General features: G+C 35.0%; 2 protein-coding genes and 1 long non-coding RNA gene across 3 annotated transcripts; 1 reads left to right on the top strand and 2 right to left on the bottom strand.

The window, feature by feature from the left end:
* The first annotated feature begins 1,723 nt into the window (after positions 1–1,723).
* LOC146958733 (uncharacterized) lies at positions 1,724–2,431 on the top strand. Its single transcript, XR_015024716.1, has 2 exons — positions 1,724–1,879; positions 2,021–2,431. It is a non-coding gene; the product is annotated as an uncharacterized LOC146958733 (long non-coding RNA).
* A 720-nt stretch (positions 2,432–3,151) lies between these two features.
* Positions 3,152–6,529, bottom strand: LOC146958732 (cysteine-rich receptor-like protein kinase 10). The gene is made up of 7 exons (XM_085740270.1): positions 5,528–6,529; positions 5,135–5,281; positions 4,915–5,039; positions 4,615–4,825; positions 4,163–4,400; positions 3,846–3,996; positions 3,152–3,726 (listed from the first exon to the last, which is right to left on the bottom strand). Exons 1-7 carry the CDS (start codon positions 6,330–6,332, stop codon positions 3,397–3,399), a joined length of 2,007 nt encoding a protein of 668 aa, XP_085596396.1. The 5' UTR covers positions 6,333–6,529; the 3' UTR covers positions 3,152–3,396.
* A 1,029-nt stretch (positions 6,530–7,558) lies between these two features.
* LOC146958731 (cysteine-rich receptor-like protein kinase 15) lies at positions 7,559–10,801 on the bottom strand. The gene is made up of 7 exons (XM_085740271.1): positions 9,904–10,801; positions 9,509–9,652; positions 9,277–9,398; positions 8,975–9,185; positions 8,592–8,829; positions 8,330–8,480; positions 7,559–8,226 (listed from the first exon to the last, which is right to left on the bottom strand). The coding sequence occupies exons 1-7, from the start codon at positions 10,745–10,747 to the stop codon at positions 7,951–7,953; spliced, it is 1,986 nt and encodes a 661-aa protein (XP_085596397.1). The 5' UTR covers positions 10,748–10,801; the 3' UTR covers positions 7,559–7,950.
* Between the last annotated feature and the right edge of the window lie 1,498 nt (positions 10,802–12,299).

Here is a 12,299-nt window from a genome sequence, read left to right as displayed (position 1 = left end):
GCTTGTGCCTTAAGTAATTGAGCAGTTTTCTCAATCTCAGGATCAAACTGAAGGTCTTCTTTAGCAACGGTACCTCGCATAAACAAAGTTCACAAAGACTATACCAGGTGGTTAGCATAAAAAATAATGAATGATATATGTGTATATGTATATGCATGAAAGAATTTTGTGCAAAATTGACTTAACATGACAAAATTGTTTCAATACTTATAACAAATTTCCGTTACTCCCCGGCAACGGCGCCATTTTGATGTAGTTTTTCTACATGTCATAAAACTATATACACGTGAGTATAATATAGGATCGTTTCCACAGGGAGTTACGTTAATCATAAGCATTTTCACAATAGTTCACATTAAGGTATCGAGTATAAATTGTTTGTTTGTAAAACACTATTCCTAAACAACATAAAAGTAAAAACGAGAGAAGATCAAACTATTTCGCTTGCGGTATAAGATAACAATCAAGCATAACAGCAGCAATCTCTCAATCGATTAACAGACTCTAGCTTTATAACCAATATTATCACAATCATTTCTACAACATCCTTCGTGTCCAAAGCGATATCGTTATTTCTAAGTTAGCGTTTAAACATTCGTGTCCAAATCCCTTAACCGATAACAAAGTCGATCGGATAACTTAATCGACCGTGTCCAGCCTGATTAAGTATCCGAAAGCATTAAGTTCTTGATTAAAAGTAATTATCAAAGGTTTACAAACTTGTCAAGAGTGATATAACTTAAGATAGATTGTTATTCTAGTTCTAGATTCAAGAGTTCGTGTCCAAATCATCTTGAATCTTATTGAAAGCATTAAACATAAGAATAACAACAATATTGAATCATTAAGCTAGAACCTTATACATTAAAAGATCAAAAGATTACATAATAGCTTGTTTGTTTACCTCAATACTACAATAGTAGATAATAGCTACATATAGACATGTATACTATGCAAAGGATGAAGGAAAGATTAAGATTTCATGCCAAGATCCTTGATGTCTCAATTAATCTAGGGTTGAATCTACTCCTTAACACTTGCTTTGTGTTTCTCTCTTTGAAATAGCTCTAACCTCTCTCTTAGAATGTAAGAAAATATCTAATGGAATAGTGAATACCTAAAAGAGAGGTAAAAATGGTATTTAAATGAGCTAAGTTTTTACACCTGCGCTAATAGCGAAATACACGCTAATAGCGCAGTGTGGCGGTTTAAGCTTGTGGCCAATGTGATTGTGCCACGTTGGTCTTGCCCTGCTTATACGCTCCAGCTACGCTAATGGCGTAGCTCTCTGGAGCATTTACGCTAATATTGTATCTCACGCTAATAGCGTATTTCTTCATGACCAGCTTCGCTCCAGGTACGCTAATGGCGTAGCTCTCTGGAGCATTTACGCTAATAGCTCAGTATACGCTAATAGCGTATTCTTCAAGAGTGCTCCAGGATTTCGCTCCAGGTACGCTATTGGCGTATCTCTCTGGACTTTGGTATCTCTTGATCACGCTAATAGCGTAGATCACGCTAATAGCGTATGTCTTTGAACTTTGACGTTTCTTGCTCCTTGCTTGTATTTTCCTGCACAAAAAGGGTAGAATAAGGCTCAAAAGCATAAATGACATATTTGCATAATATTTGGAGTTTTCCATGGAGAATCTTGCAAAACAAGTCACTAAAATGCCTAAACTACCATATGAAATATATCACTTTTGAACACTTATCAGGATGATGTGGATATATGGCACCTGAGTATGCTATGCATGGAGAATTTTCGGTAAAATCGGATGTCTATAGTTTTGGAGTATTAGTTCTTGAGATTATATGTGGTCATAAAAATAGTGCAAACATTTTTCATGGGGAGGATATGGAGTATCTATTGAGCTATGTAAGTTATACTCTTCTCACTATAATCTCTTCATTATCATTAAAAATAGAGTAGAACATTACGTGATCTAGACATTATTGTAGAAATTGATTGGTGACCTTATCTTATTTTGGTTATCTGCATTTGAGCAAATTCTTTCAGGCATGGAGAAGCTGGACAGAGGGGAGAGCAAATGAGATTATAGATCCGTCGTTAAACAACATTTCACAAAAATGAAATAATGAGATGCATCCACATTGGATTACTCTGTATTTAGGAAAACTTAATTGATAGACCAACCATGGCTTCCGTTGCACTCATGCTTAATAGTAATTCTCTTACTCTTTCAATACCTTCAAAACCTGCGTATTTTATAGGAAGTGGAACTAGAAGGCTCCCAGACATGCAGCTACAAGTAGATAATGTAGGTGAAACAAGATTGGATGAATCATTGAACCAAGTTACAATTACTGATCCATACCCTCGATAGATTTCAGTCATAATCTAAAAAAAAAATGGTCGATCATAAGAGTAAGAGGGATATATTCTTTTATCATCTGTGTTATTTATTGTTGTAAAACAAATGTATGAAAGGGGATAAATTGTTGTGTATGATGTTTTGTACAGAGCTGCTGTTATATAGACAGCAAGGACAATGCTCAATCAAAAAATGACTTATCTAAGGGATACAATAATTACGACAATATCAGAATCCTATAATTACAAATGACTGATGTTAATTATATTAAATGTCATTTCCTTGATTAACTTCTTTCTTTTTTTTTATTACAAACTTATTTCTTTCTTTTAACACTCCCTCTCAAGTTGAAGTGTGGATGTTCAATTTACCGAGATGTGTATGAAACACAAGTGATCGCCGTGGCTTTGTAAATATGTCAACCATCTGTTTTCCACTTTCTACATATGATGTCTTGATCTCTCTTCTTTTGATTTTCTCACGAACAATGTTCCGATCTGCTTGATTGTGACAAAATAACTTACTGCTTACTGATATGGAACATGTAAATTTTTTAGCAAATATCGCAACCAAGAAAGCTCACAAGTGGCTGCAGCCAACCAATTGCCTCTTTCTCTAAGGTTTTGATGATAACAATGTATAGAAGAATAATTGGGTGTTCTAATGTTTGTTCAAGTGTGCGGACCATATAATTAAAATCTGACTATGAAAGTCAATGCTGCTGCCATTGATTGTGTTTGTATATTTAAATTGATATTGTGAGTTCTATGATGAAATATTGAAATGCCATTTGCTGCAACGACAATTGACTTAAATTTATTAGGAAACTAAAGAAGATGATGAATTTATTTCAACTTTTAGCTACTGTCTCTGCTATACTTTTTACTATTAAGACAGAATTGTTTTAGCCATTAATACTTTTACAAATTACAATATATGGAAAATAGGTAAATGTAGCTTTTCTCAAAAAAAGAAGGTAAATGTAGCTATTATTACACCATAGTTTGACATGATTTGAACAAACACTAAATGGATCAGAAAAAAACATAAAAACAATCTTTCACCGAGGGTATACTTCAGTAATGGATACTTCATTCACAGACCATGGAATTGAACATGTGGTAGACTGATCAGAATCAATCCCTTGCTTTATTCTGTCAGGTGTTCTTCCACGCAGGAAAGACGGTGGTTGTCGAGGTAATGACAAGGTAACTGAATAACTGTTGAGCATAAGTGCAATAGTTTCCATGGATGGCCTGTCATATGGACTTTCTTGAACACACAACAAACCAATATGGATGCATCTCATAACTTCATTTCTTGAATAAGAGTCTCTAAGGGTTGGATCCAGTAACTCCAGAGGTGTTTGCTCTGACCATTTTTTCCAAGCCTATGGTAAATACATACTAGTATGTCAGTATTTAAACTTTTCCTCACCCATTGAAAAAGCCTTTAGCTTTGATTGCATCAAAAGACCAAAAGAAAAAAGTTACACTTATTTATACTCACATAGCTTAAGAGGTCATCAGCTTGATTCCATTGATTTAAATCGGTATTCTTCTTGCCACTAACAATTTCCAAAACCAAGACACCGAAGCTAAACACATCTGACTTCACAGAGAACTGACCGCGCATTGCATATTCTGGAGACATGTAGCCGCTGAAAAACAGAATATAATCCACATATTCAAGAAAGAATGTTAACATTTTCACCAAGAACATGTTTCCTTTTCACACATAATTTGACGGGCTAGTAAATTATAATGTAAGTAAGCTCTTAGTCTCACATATGCTTAGAGGGGATGACAAAAAGGCATGAAACTTACTAAGTCCCTACTATCCTTCCTGTATTTACTTGAGTCTGATCTGGCTGGAAAATTTTTGCCATCCCAAAATCTGAAATCTTTGGGTTCATATTTTCATCTAATAGAACATTGCTAGCTTTGAGATCACGATGAATAATTCTAAGTTGGGAGTCTTCGTGTAGATAAAGAATCCCTCGAGCGATGCCAACTATAATCTTATAGCGACTAGACCAATCTAACTCCCTTTGCTTTGCAGGATCTACAATATTAAGTAAAAATAAAAGATCAAGATTAAGAACAGTAGGAAGGTATAATAAAATTTCCACATATACAAACTATTAATCCTTTCCAAAGTTATTATGTTCTATAAGGAAAAAGGGAACATCGTATGTGGAAATATAAAGTGATTAAGCCTTTATCTGGTAACGGTATGTATTCATAGACAGTGGTAGAAGAATTAAAAATATCCATACCAAATAGAAAGTGATCAAGGCTTTTGTTTGGTATGTATTCATAAACAAGCATCTTTTCCCTCCCCTCCAAACAAAATCCAAACATTCTCACTAAATTTCTATGTTGAAGCTTGGCCACAAGGGAAGCTTCATTCCTGAACTCTATTGCACCCTGCAAGGAGGTTACCGACAACCTCTTCACAGCTATCTCTAGTCCGTTAGAAAGGACGCCCTAAACACAAACATGGGAATAAACCAATTTACTCAAATATAGCATATTAAAAACATGTGTCAAGCATTTTGCACAAACAAAATTCTTACCTTATAAACCACGCCAAATCCACCTTGGCCAATCTTGTTCTCATCAGAGAAACAGTTTGTGGCAGCTTCAATTGTGGAAAAGTCAAATTGCAAACAATCTATATCCGTAAGATCCTCCCTCCGAACTACATAGACAGTACAGTATACTATCCATCAGCAACCAAATTACTATAAACTAAACAAAGGAAACTAATTAACCAAACGAAATATTAAAAATTACTTGAAGATGAACCCTGGACGAATGTGTTATTATACTTATACTTCTTGATTGCCCTCTTACGCAGGAAGTAGAAGCCGACAATAAAAAGTGCCACGACAACAACAATTGGAACAACAATCGCAATGATTAAAGACACATTGCTCTTTCCTACACAAGATCAGCACTTTAAGACATCCCAGATGCAGAGTTAAAACCTATGAAGTACTAACACATACCTAAACACAACACTGACATGTGTAAATCAATATCAACAATAAATTACGTTAATATAATATATAAATACACTTGTCGTGTCATACTAATATTGGACACAATACACGTCATCTAAAATGTCGGTGTTACATAAATTAAAACCCCTATAACAAATCATTGTTACATAAGTTATGTTGATACCTGAAGATGGAGAGGTAAGTTTTGGCTGAGTAGAAACAGCAGAAACATTATAAAACGGGTAAAACTCATATCGAATATTACAACTCGGAAGAAGTGATCTTGCACCGCGTTTCCCATTACAACAATTTCCAATAGAACTAATAGCACCTTGCAAGCACGTGTTACATTCAAACGTAGACAAATCAGGTGTACACTGTGCCAAAGAATAAACCTTCATAGACCCTGAGAAGTGTTCTTCTTTGGCAGCAAATTTCTGTCCTGAAGGAGAATTCACAGATTCATATGCTAAACCCTTCAAAAAGTTTGCAAGAAAATCACTGAACTGTGTAGATTCTGAATCAGGAACACTTTCATCTGATTCCAAGGTTATTCCTGGAACCATATGGTTCAAGAAGGAATCGTTAGAGTAACGCAAGAAGCATTCGTCGTACCAGATAATGGACTCTGTTTGGTTTTTGCAGAGAGTTGTGATGTTATTTGCTGCAGCAGTTACACAGAGGTGACAGATGGAGGGAGTAACATCGGCGCGGCAGAGGAAGAGTCCTTTTAAGTCGTTGGGGGAATTGAAGAGGGGTATGTGGGAGGTGTAAAAAGTGTTGTGTAAGGTGGCGTTGACGAGTGAAGAGAGAAGGGTTTTTAAAGTTGTTTGGAAACTTGAATTTGGTTGGTAATATGAGGTTTCAGTGCAATCGTGGGAGTTATATATTGGAGATGCTGATAATGGAAAGGTGAGTGAAGTTAAGAAGAATGCAAGAAGAAGAATTAATTGGGTTGTAGTTGTTGTTGAGGAATTGAAGATATGCATTTTGAGATGAAAGGATAGTGTTGTGAATTGAGAAATATTGAAATAAGAACAGGTGATAGCCCTTTCTTTTATTCTGGTGAATAAGTTTTTGGTTCTGTTATGCAACGTAATCTTCCACTGTGTTTGTTGGGTAAAATCAGGTAGATGACGAGTGATGGCGACCGTGAGTTTGTGAGGAAATGCCGTTCAGCGACGGCCAGTCCTGACTGCAACAGAAACTACTCTAGATGATCAGTGTGGAAGGAGAGTCAAACAATGACTTGACTTGCATGCCATTGGTTGATCCCCTGACTTTTTTAAAAAGAAAAGTACTCGTACTAGAATTAGATGCGGAAAATTCAAAGGAGACTCCACTAAATGTGACTATTATAAGTCAATTTCTTATCCATAAAATTAGTTGGCAGATACTACCTCCCTCCCTATATCTAACCATCCATTTAACTTTATTTTTGTCCCTAAATCTAAACCTCTTTTTAAATTATTAGATGCATTTATTATTATTTTCTTAAACATACCCCTAATTAATACTACTAACTTGTTTTGAAATTTAAAAAGTCAAATTTAATACATATACAAACAAAGGACAATATAGTAATATTAACACATAAAACAGACATAATAATTATATTGTCAGCTTTTCTTAAGAAATGTGAAAAAAGTAAAGGGAGACGAGCAGTACCAAATATTTTTCCTCATATACCATTACTTTAAACCATCAAAGGTTTTTGTTAATTTTTATGTTAGGGGTGACGGTTGAGCTCTCCATCTTCTTTGTTATTCTATTGCGTCATGGTAACAAATGTAAAAAGTCATGGAAATAATTCAATCAAAACACATTAAATAAACAAACTTCCTAGTTTCCTAACATTTAGAATTGGGGGAGAAAAAGATATTGATATGGGGACATATCTCAGTTCAGTTTTGCGGAAAAGGACGAATTTAGAAAACTTAAATTATTGAGAAAAGATGATAAGGGAAGACACCAGTTGTGTGGTGCCTTACAAGTCCTGACAAGTCACCACAATGAACAAATATCTTAATTAGTTTGAGATTGATTGATTCAGATGAGTCAATTTTGATGGCTTGAAAATGGCGGATTGAGAAAGTGACATAGCAGGAATAGTGCCAACATAAGACATGTTTGTATGTTTGTCTTATTTTGGATGAATAAGTATTTAAGGTTTTATTTTCTTAACAAAAACTCCTATTGTTGAGTGGACAAAGTCTTCCATGAATATTGATTTTGAATTTATCATTGTTTTTGAGTTGCAGAAACCTTGTATCTTACAACCTGTTGTGTTGCTGCTGCAACTAGCAGAGTGACACTATGACACATTTTGAACACCAATAGATCAAAATACAATTTCTGAAAGATGCCATGGTCATCATGACATGAAAATGGGCCTCAACCAATACATAAGAGGTCTTCTACATTTCAAAAGTTGATATTTTGCAAACTTACCAAGCTAATAAATACAAGATGGCCTAAACGACCTTAAGACATTATTTCCACATTGAAAAATAAGCAAATACAAATGTTACACGGTTTTGAACTCAAAACTACATACACTAACAGACTACCCTTTTAAAATCTCCTCGCGTTTTCAATCCTTTCTATTTAATCGGTAGTAGATTTACTAATTTGTATTGTCGGCATGTTTGAATCAGTTCCACTGCGTAGAAAAAATGCAGGCTGCTTAGGTACCGGTAGCGTAACAGTGAAACTATCTAGCATGAGCACTATTGTGGCCATTGTAGGTCTATCTTCTGGATCTTCTTGGACACATAGTAAACCAATATGGATGCATCTGACTGCTTCATTTGGAGTATAAGATTCTCTTACTGTGTGGTCAACCAATTCCAATGGTGTTCCATTCTTCCAAAGTTTCCAGGCCTGTCTCAAATTTTCATCAAGTATTTGTTATGACGTGATCACTATAAAGTAGGAAAGACTAAATAAACACAAGAAGCATAGATTTAAAGTTTTCTTTACTCACATAGGTTACTAAATCATCAGCAACACCTGTTTCATAGAAGGAGTTGCTCTTCTTGCCACTGATAATCTCCATAACGAGTACTCCAAAACTGTATACATCAGACTTTATCGAGAACTCTCCATGCATTGCATACTCCGGAGACATGTAACCACTGAAACACAAACACGTATTTATCATCACCATAAAACAATATCAGCCACAAAAAGGACAAGTACTTCAACAAATATATGTCGCATAGATGATAACGTAAACTTGTACTTACTATGTGCCTACTATTCTACTGGTATTTCCTTGAGTTTGATCCACTCCGAATAATTTTGCCATACCAAAGTCCGAAATTTTTGGATTCATGTCTCCATCCAACAATATGTTGCTAGCTTTAAGATCACGATGAATAATTTTAAGCCTAGAATCTTCATGAAGATATTGAATGCCTCGAGCAATCCCTCCAATAATCTTGTAACGCCTTGTCCAATCCAACAGCCTTCGTTTTTCAGGATCTGCATAAATATTCCATTCATAAGACTATGATCCCCAATAAAAGTAAACCAGTTTAATGAAACAGAAATTTTACAAAAGAATTCAATTGTACAGTTTTCTCATTTGAAGTGTGTACTATAAAGAGTTCAGATAAGATGCACCTACCAAAAAGAATATAGTCAAGGCTTTTGTTGGCCACAAATTCATAAACAAGTATCTTTTCTTCTCTTTCCAAGCAAAATCCTAGAAGCCTAGCTAAATTTCTATGTTGAAGTTGGGCAACAAGCTCAACCTCATTCTTAAATTGTTCTCCGCCCTGTCCCGAGTGTTTAGAGAGTCTCTTGACAGCTATTTCTTGTCCGCTCGGAAGTGAGCCCTGAATTTTCACATAAATTAAATGGTATATATGACAGTAGGTATAATTTCCATGTTATGAAGAAACAAAAAAGAATGTTAACTCCATATACCTTGTAAACCTCACCAAATCCACCTTCACCTAGCTTATTAGCTTCTGAGAATTTGTTTGTAGCTTCTTCAAGTGTACTCAAATCAAATCTCAAGGATTCCACAGTGGAAATATCAGTTTCAGCTATGAAGCAAAAATGATAGGTCTATAAGATCAACTTGTGACATAAGATTATGCTAATATGAAACAAATTAAGACTTAAAATCTTCTTTTCAATTAACTGACGTCCTTACTTTTCGGATCTTGTGCTGCAGACTCGTGCTTCTTCTTCCACACTCTTTTACTTAAGAAACAAACACCAAAGATTAATAGCAGCGCGGCCACAGAAATCGGAACCACAATTGCAACAATTGTCCCTGATGAGATCCCGCTACTTCCTGCAAAATTAAAATTGTAATGATACTTTCGATTTTCAATGCAACATTAATTAATGTTATTTACAATTGTTGCCTCTATTTAATACTAGTTGATAAAGTTAATTTAGTACATTGTTATTCTCTTTTATGCATACACTTTTCTGCATCTATGTGAAATAGTCAAATAGGTCGATAATTGTGACCCTAACAAGTAGTTATTATAAAATTCTTTAGAAATTCATCAAAATTATGTCTAACTTAAATTATATTACCTCCCAAAGTAGGAGTGGTTGTTGAAGGAGGAGGAAGCCCTGGTGCTGCTGAAGGTGCTGGTGATGGTGAAGGAGCAAGGTCTCGATAAAAAGGGTATAATTCATATCTAACATTACAGCTAGGAAACAAAACTCTCCCACCTTGCTTTCCATCACAACACTGTGGAAGAGCTCCAATAGCATCACTAAGACACGTTCTGCAATCTTGCTGTGATAAATCCTCTGTACACTGAGCCATACAATAAAGCGTCTGAAAACCAGAGATGCTAGCTTCCTTTGTTGCGTATTTCTTAGCACCAACAGAAGAATTCGCAGCATTATCTGCTGTTTTGTTCATTGTATCAAACAACAAAGGCATGAATGTCTCCTGGTTCGTGATATTACCGCTGTTCAATAAGAAAACACCGGGCCTTGTAGCCACGGTGGAGAAAAAAGAGGTGTTGGAATATCGAACCATGCATTCGTCGTACCAGATTACAGCTCGTTTGGATAAGGAACATTCTGTGTCTGTTGATAGTTTCTGCGTTGCGTTTACCACACATTGTTTGCAGAGGGAAGAGGAAACGTCGCCTCTGCACATGAATAGACCATAAACGGAGTTTGAGATGTTTCTGCTGGGGACTGTGTTGTAGAATTCATTGTTTGTGGTGGCGTTGGAAGATAGTGAAGAGAGAAGGGTTCTGATGTTTGATTTGTAGGTGCTGTTGGATGTGGTTTTGTTGCTTGAACAAATCTGGTAGAGAAAAGTGGGATTTTGTGCTTTTGTAGTTGAGCTAAGGAGAAAGGTAATGAAGAGGAACAGAAATAAAAGGTCGAAGGAATTCAAAAACATGGTGTAATTCATGGTTCTGTTTATTGTGTTAATGAATGAAGTGTTGCATATATTATTAATGTTTGTGAAATCGAAATTTGTTTCTGATTATTTATTAATTGGACATCATTTGTTGCAAGTCAAGTCAAGTCAACCTTGTTTTGTTGTTGTTATGATGCATTTTAGTCCTTGTCATTCTGTTTTCTGTGAAATTAATCATCTAGGAAAAGTCTCTGTTTATTTATTGTTGGACGTGTTTATTACTCTATGTTGAAATTGTGTAAGACGTCGTAGAATGGAAAAAGGAAAGGTCAAGAGAGTGATGTAAGACTGTGAGGACATGGAAAATAAAGGATTGCTGAAGTGACCACGATTCCCCTGAGAATGGGTTGAATAAGTCTAATTTAGCTGGTGTTGTTAGACTGTTATCACGGTTGCTTACTTGGTTTAGCTTCATTTTATAAGCGAGATAAAAATCTCACATCGAATAGAAAAATTGAGGTTGAATATTTTATAAATGAGAGAATCGACAAACTTATCTTAGATTTTGAAAAAAAATGTGGTGTATGTTTCAGTTCTCTTGCTTAATGTTAGAGGCCACCGGGCTCCCATGGTAACCCAACACATTTTGATTCAAAATTCATAAGTTAATATTGACTCGATATTTAAGGGGATTTTCGTGAACCTTTCCTTAAAGAAAAACATTTCAAAATTTTAAAAACATTTTACCTTAAAAAAACACTTTTACCTTATCCTTAAAGAGTCAACCATCACACTAATTCTAGTTCCCAAAACTAAAAGGTTGATTCAATTGGAGTCTAATTGACCCAAAAAAAAAAAAAAGTAAACAAGTATAGTTTGAGTTTTAATGTAGTAATGCATGCATATTCTGTTCATTTTTGTTAAAGTAATAGTAGCAATCAATTTATTGTGTCACGATGAGAACCAAGAGGAGTAACTGTTGTCATTTCTGAAGAGACGTCAATTATCACTAGAGTTTTAAATGATTTTGAAATACTGTATTGATATAACAATAGACCAATTTTCTATAAATTTAAAGTAGGCTTTTTTTACACCATGATGTGCTGTCCCAACACATTGTATAATTCAGTAAACTTGGACATAAACACTTGAAATATTAATTAATTTTCACGCCAAAATATGACAGATTTACTTCATTTGGTCCATTAAACTCCATGTTGTCTTGTCTTCCTTTCCATTAAGTTAAGAGCACGCAGAAATATTATTAGACATGTAATTATTAGCTAGGAGTTAGTTAGTTAGTTAGTTACTAGTTCATTTTGTCATCTAGAAACAAAATATTATATTTTGTTTCTGTCTATTAAACATGAATGTTGGATATTTGCCTGGCTATTGCCTGGCTATTGTCCTCTAATCTTGATTAGTTGTAAAGTTTACCAATTTCCATGACGGAATTGTTTGCCTTGTTTCAAATTAAAACCACTTATAGAATTTACTCCTCTCCTTATTTCCTAGTCATCAGTCATGTTAGAGTTCTATTCTGTGCTTGTGTAAATTATTCATATTTTCTAGCCGTGTTAGATTCGAGGTTTGATTTGCTCTA

The sequence above is a fragment of the Medicago sativa genome, chromosome 1, assembly GCF_051527215.1.
Source record: "Medicago sativa cultivar Bolivia chromosome 1, Bolivia_mono, whole genome shotgun sequence".
Taxonomy (NCBI): Eukaryota; Viridiplantae; Streptophyta; class Magnoliopsida; order Fabales; family Fabaceae; genus Medicago; species Medicago sativa.
The sequence above is the reverse complement of the archived record's forward strand: the minus strand, read 5'-3'. Positions and strand labels throughout refer to the sequence as shown.

Coding starts and splice junctions, on each gene's coding strand:
- LOC146958731 (XM_085740271.1), bottom strand. CDS start 10,747: ATGAATTACACCATGTTTTTGAATTCCTTCGACCTTTTATTTCTGTTC. Junction 9,399..9,508: donor TGCAGCACAAGATCCGAAAA/GTAAGGACGTCA, acceptor TTTGCTTCATAG/CTGAAACTGATATTTCCACT. Junction 9,186..9,276: donor GATTTGGTGAGGTTTACAAG/GTATATGGAGTT, acceptor GTGAAAATTCAG/GGCTCACTTCCGAGCGGACA.
- LOC146958732 (XM_085740270.1), bottom strand. CDS start 6,332: ATGCATATCTTCAATTCCTCAACAACAACTACAACCCAATTAATTCTT. Junction 5,282..5,527: donor ACTTACCTCTCCATCTTCAG/GTATCAACATAA, acceptor GATCTTGTGTAG/GAAAGAGCAATGTGTCTTTA. Junction 5,040..5,134: donor CGTCCAGGGTTCATCTTCAA/GTAATTTTTAAT, acceptor CTGTCTATGTAG/TTCGGAGGGAGGATCTTACG.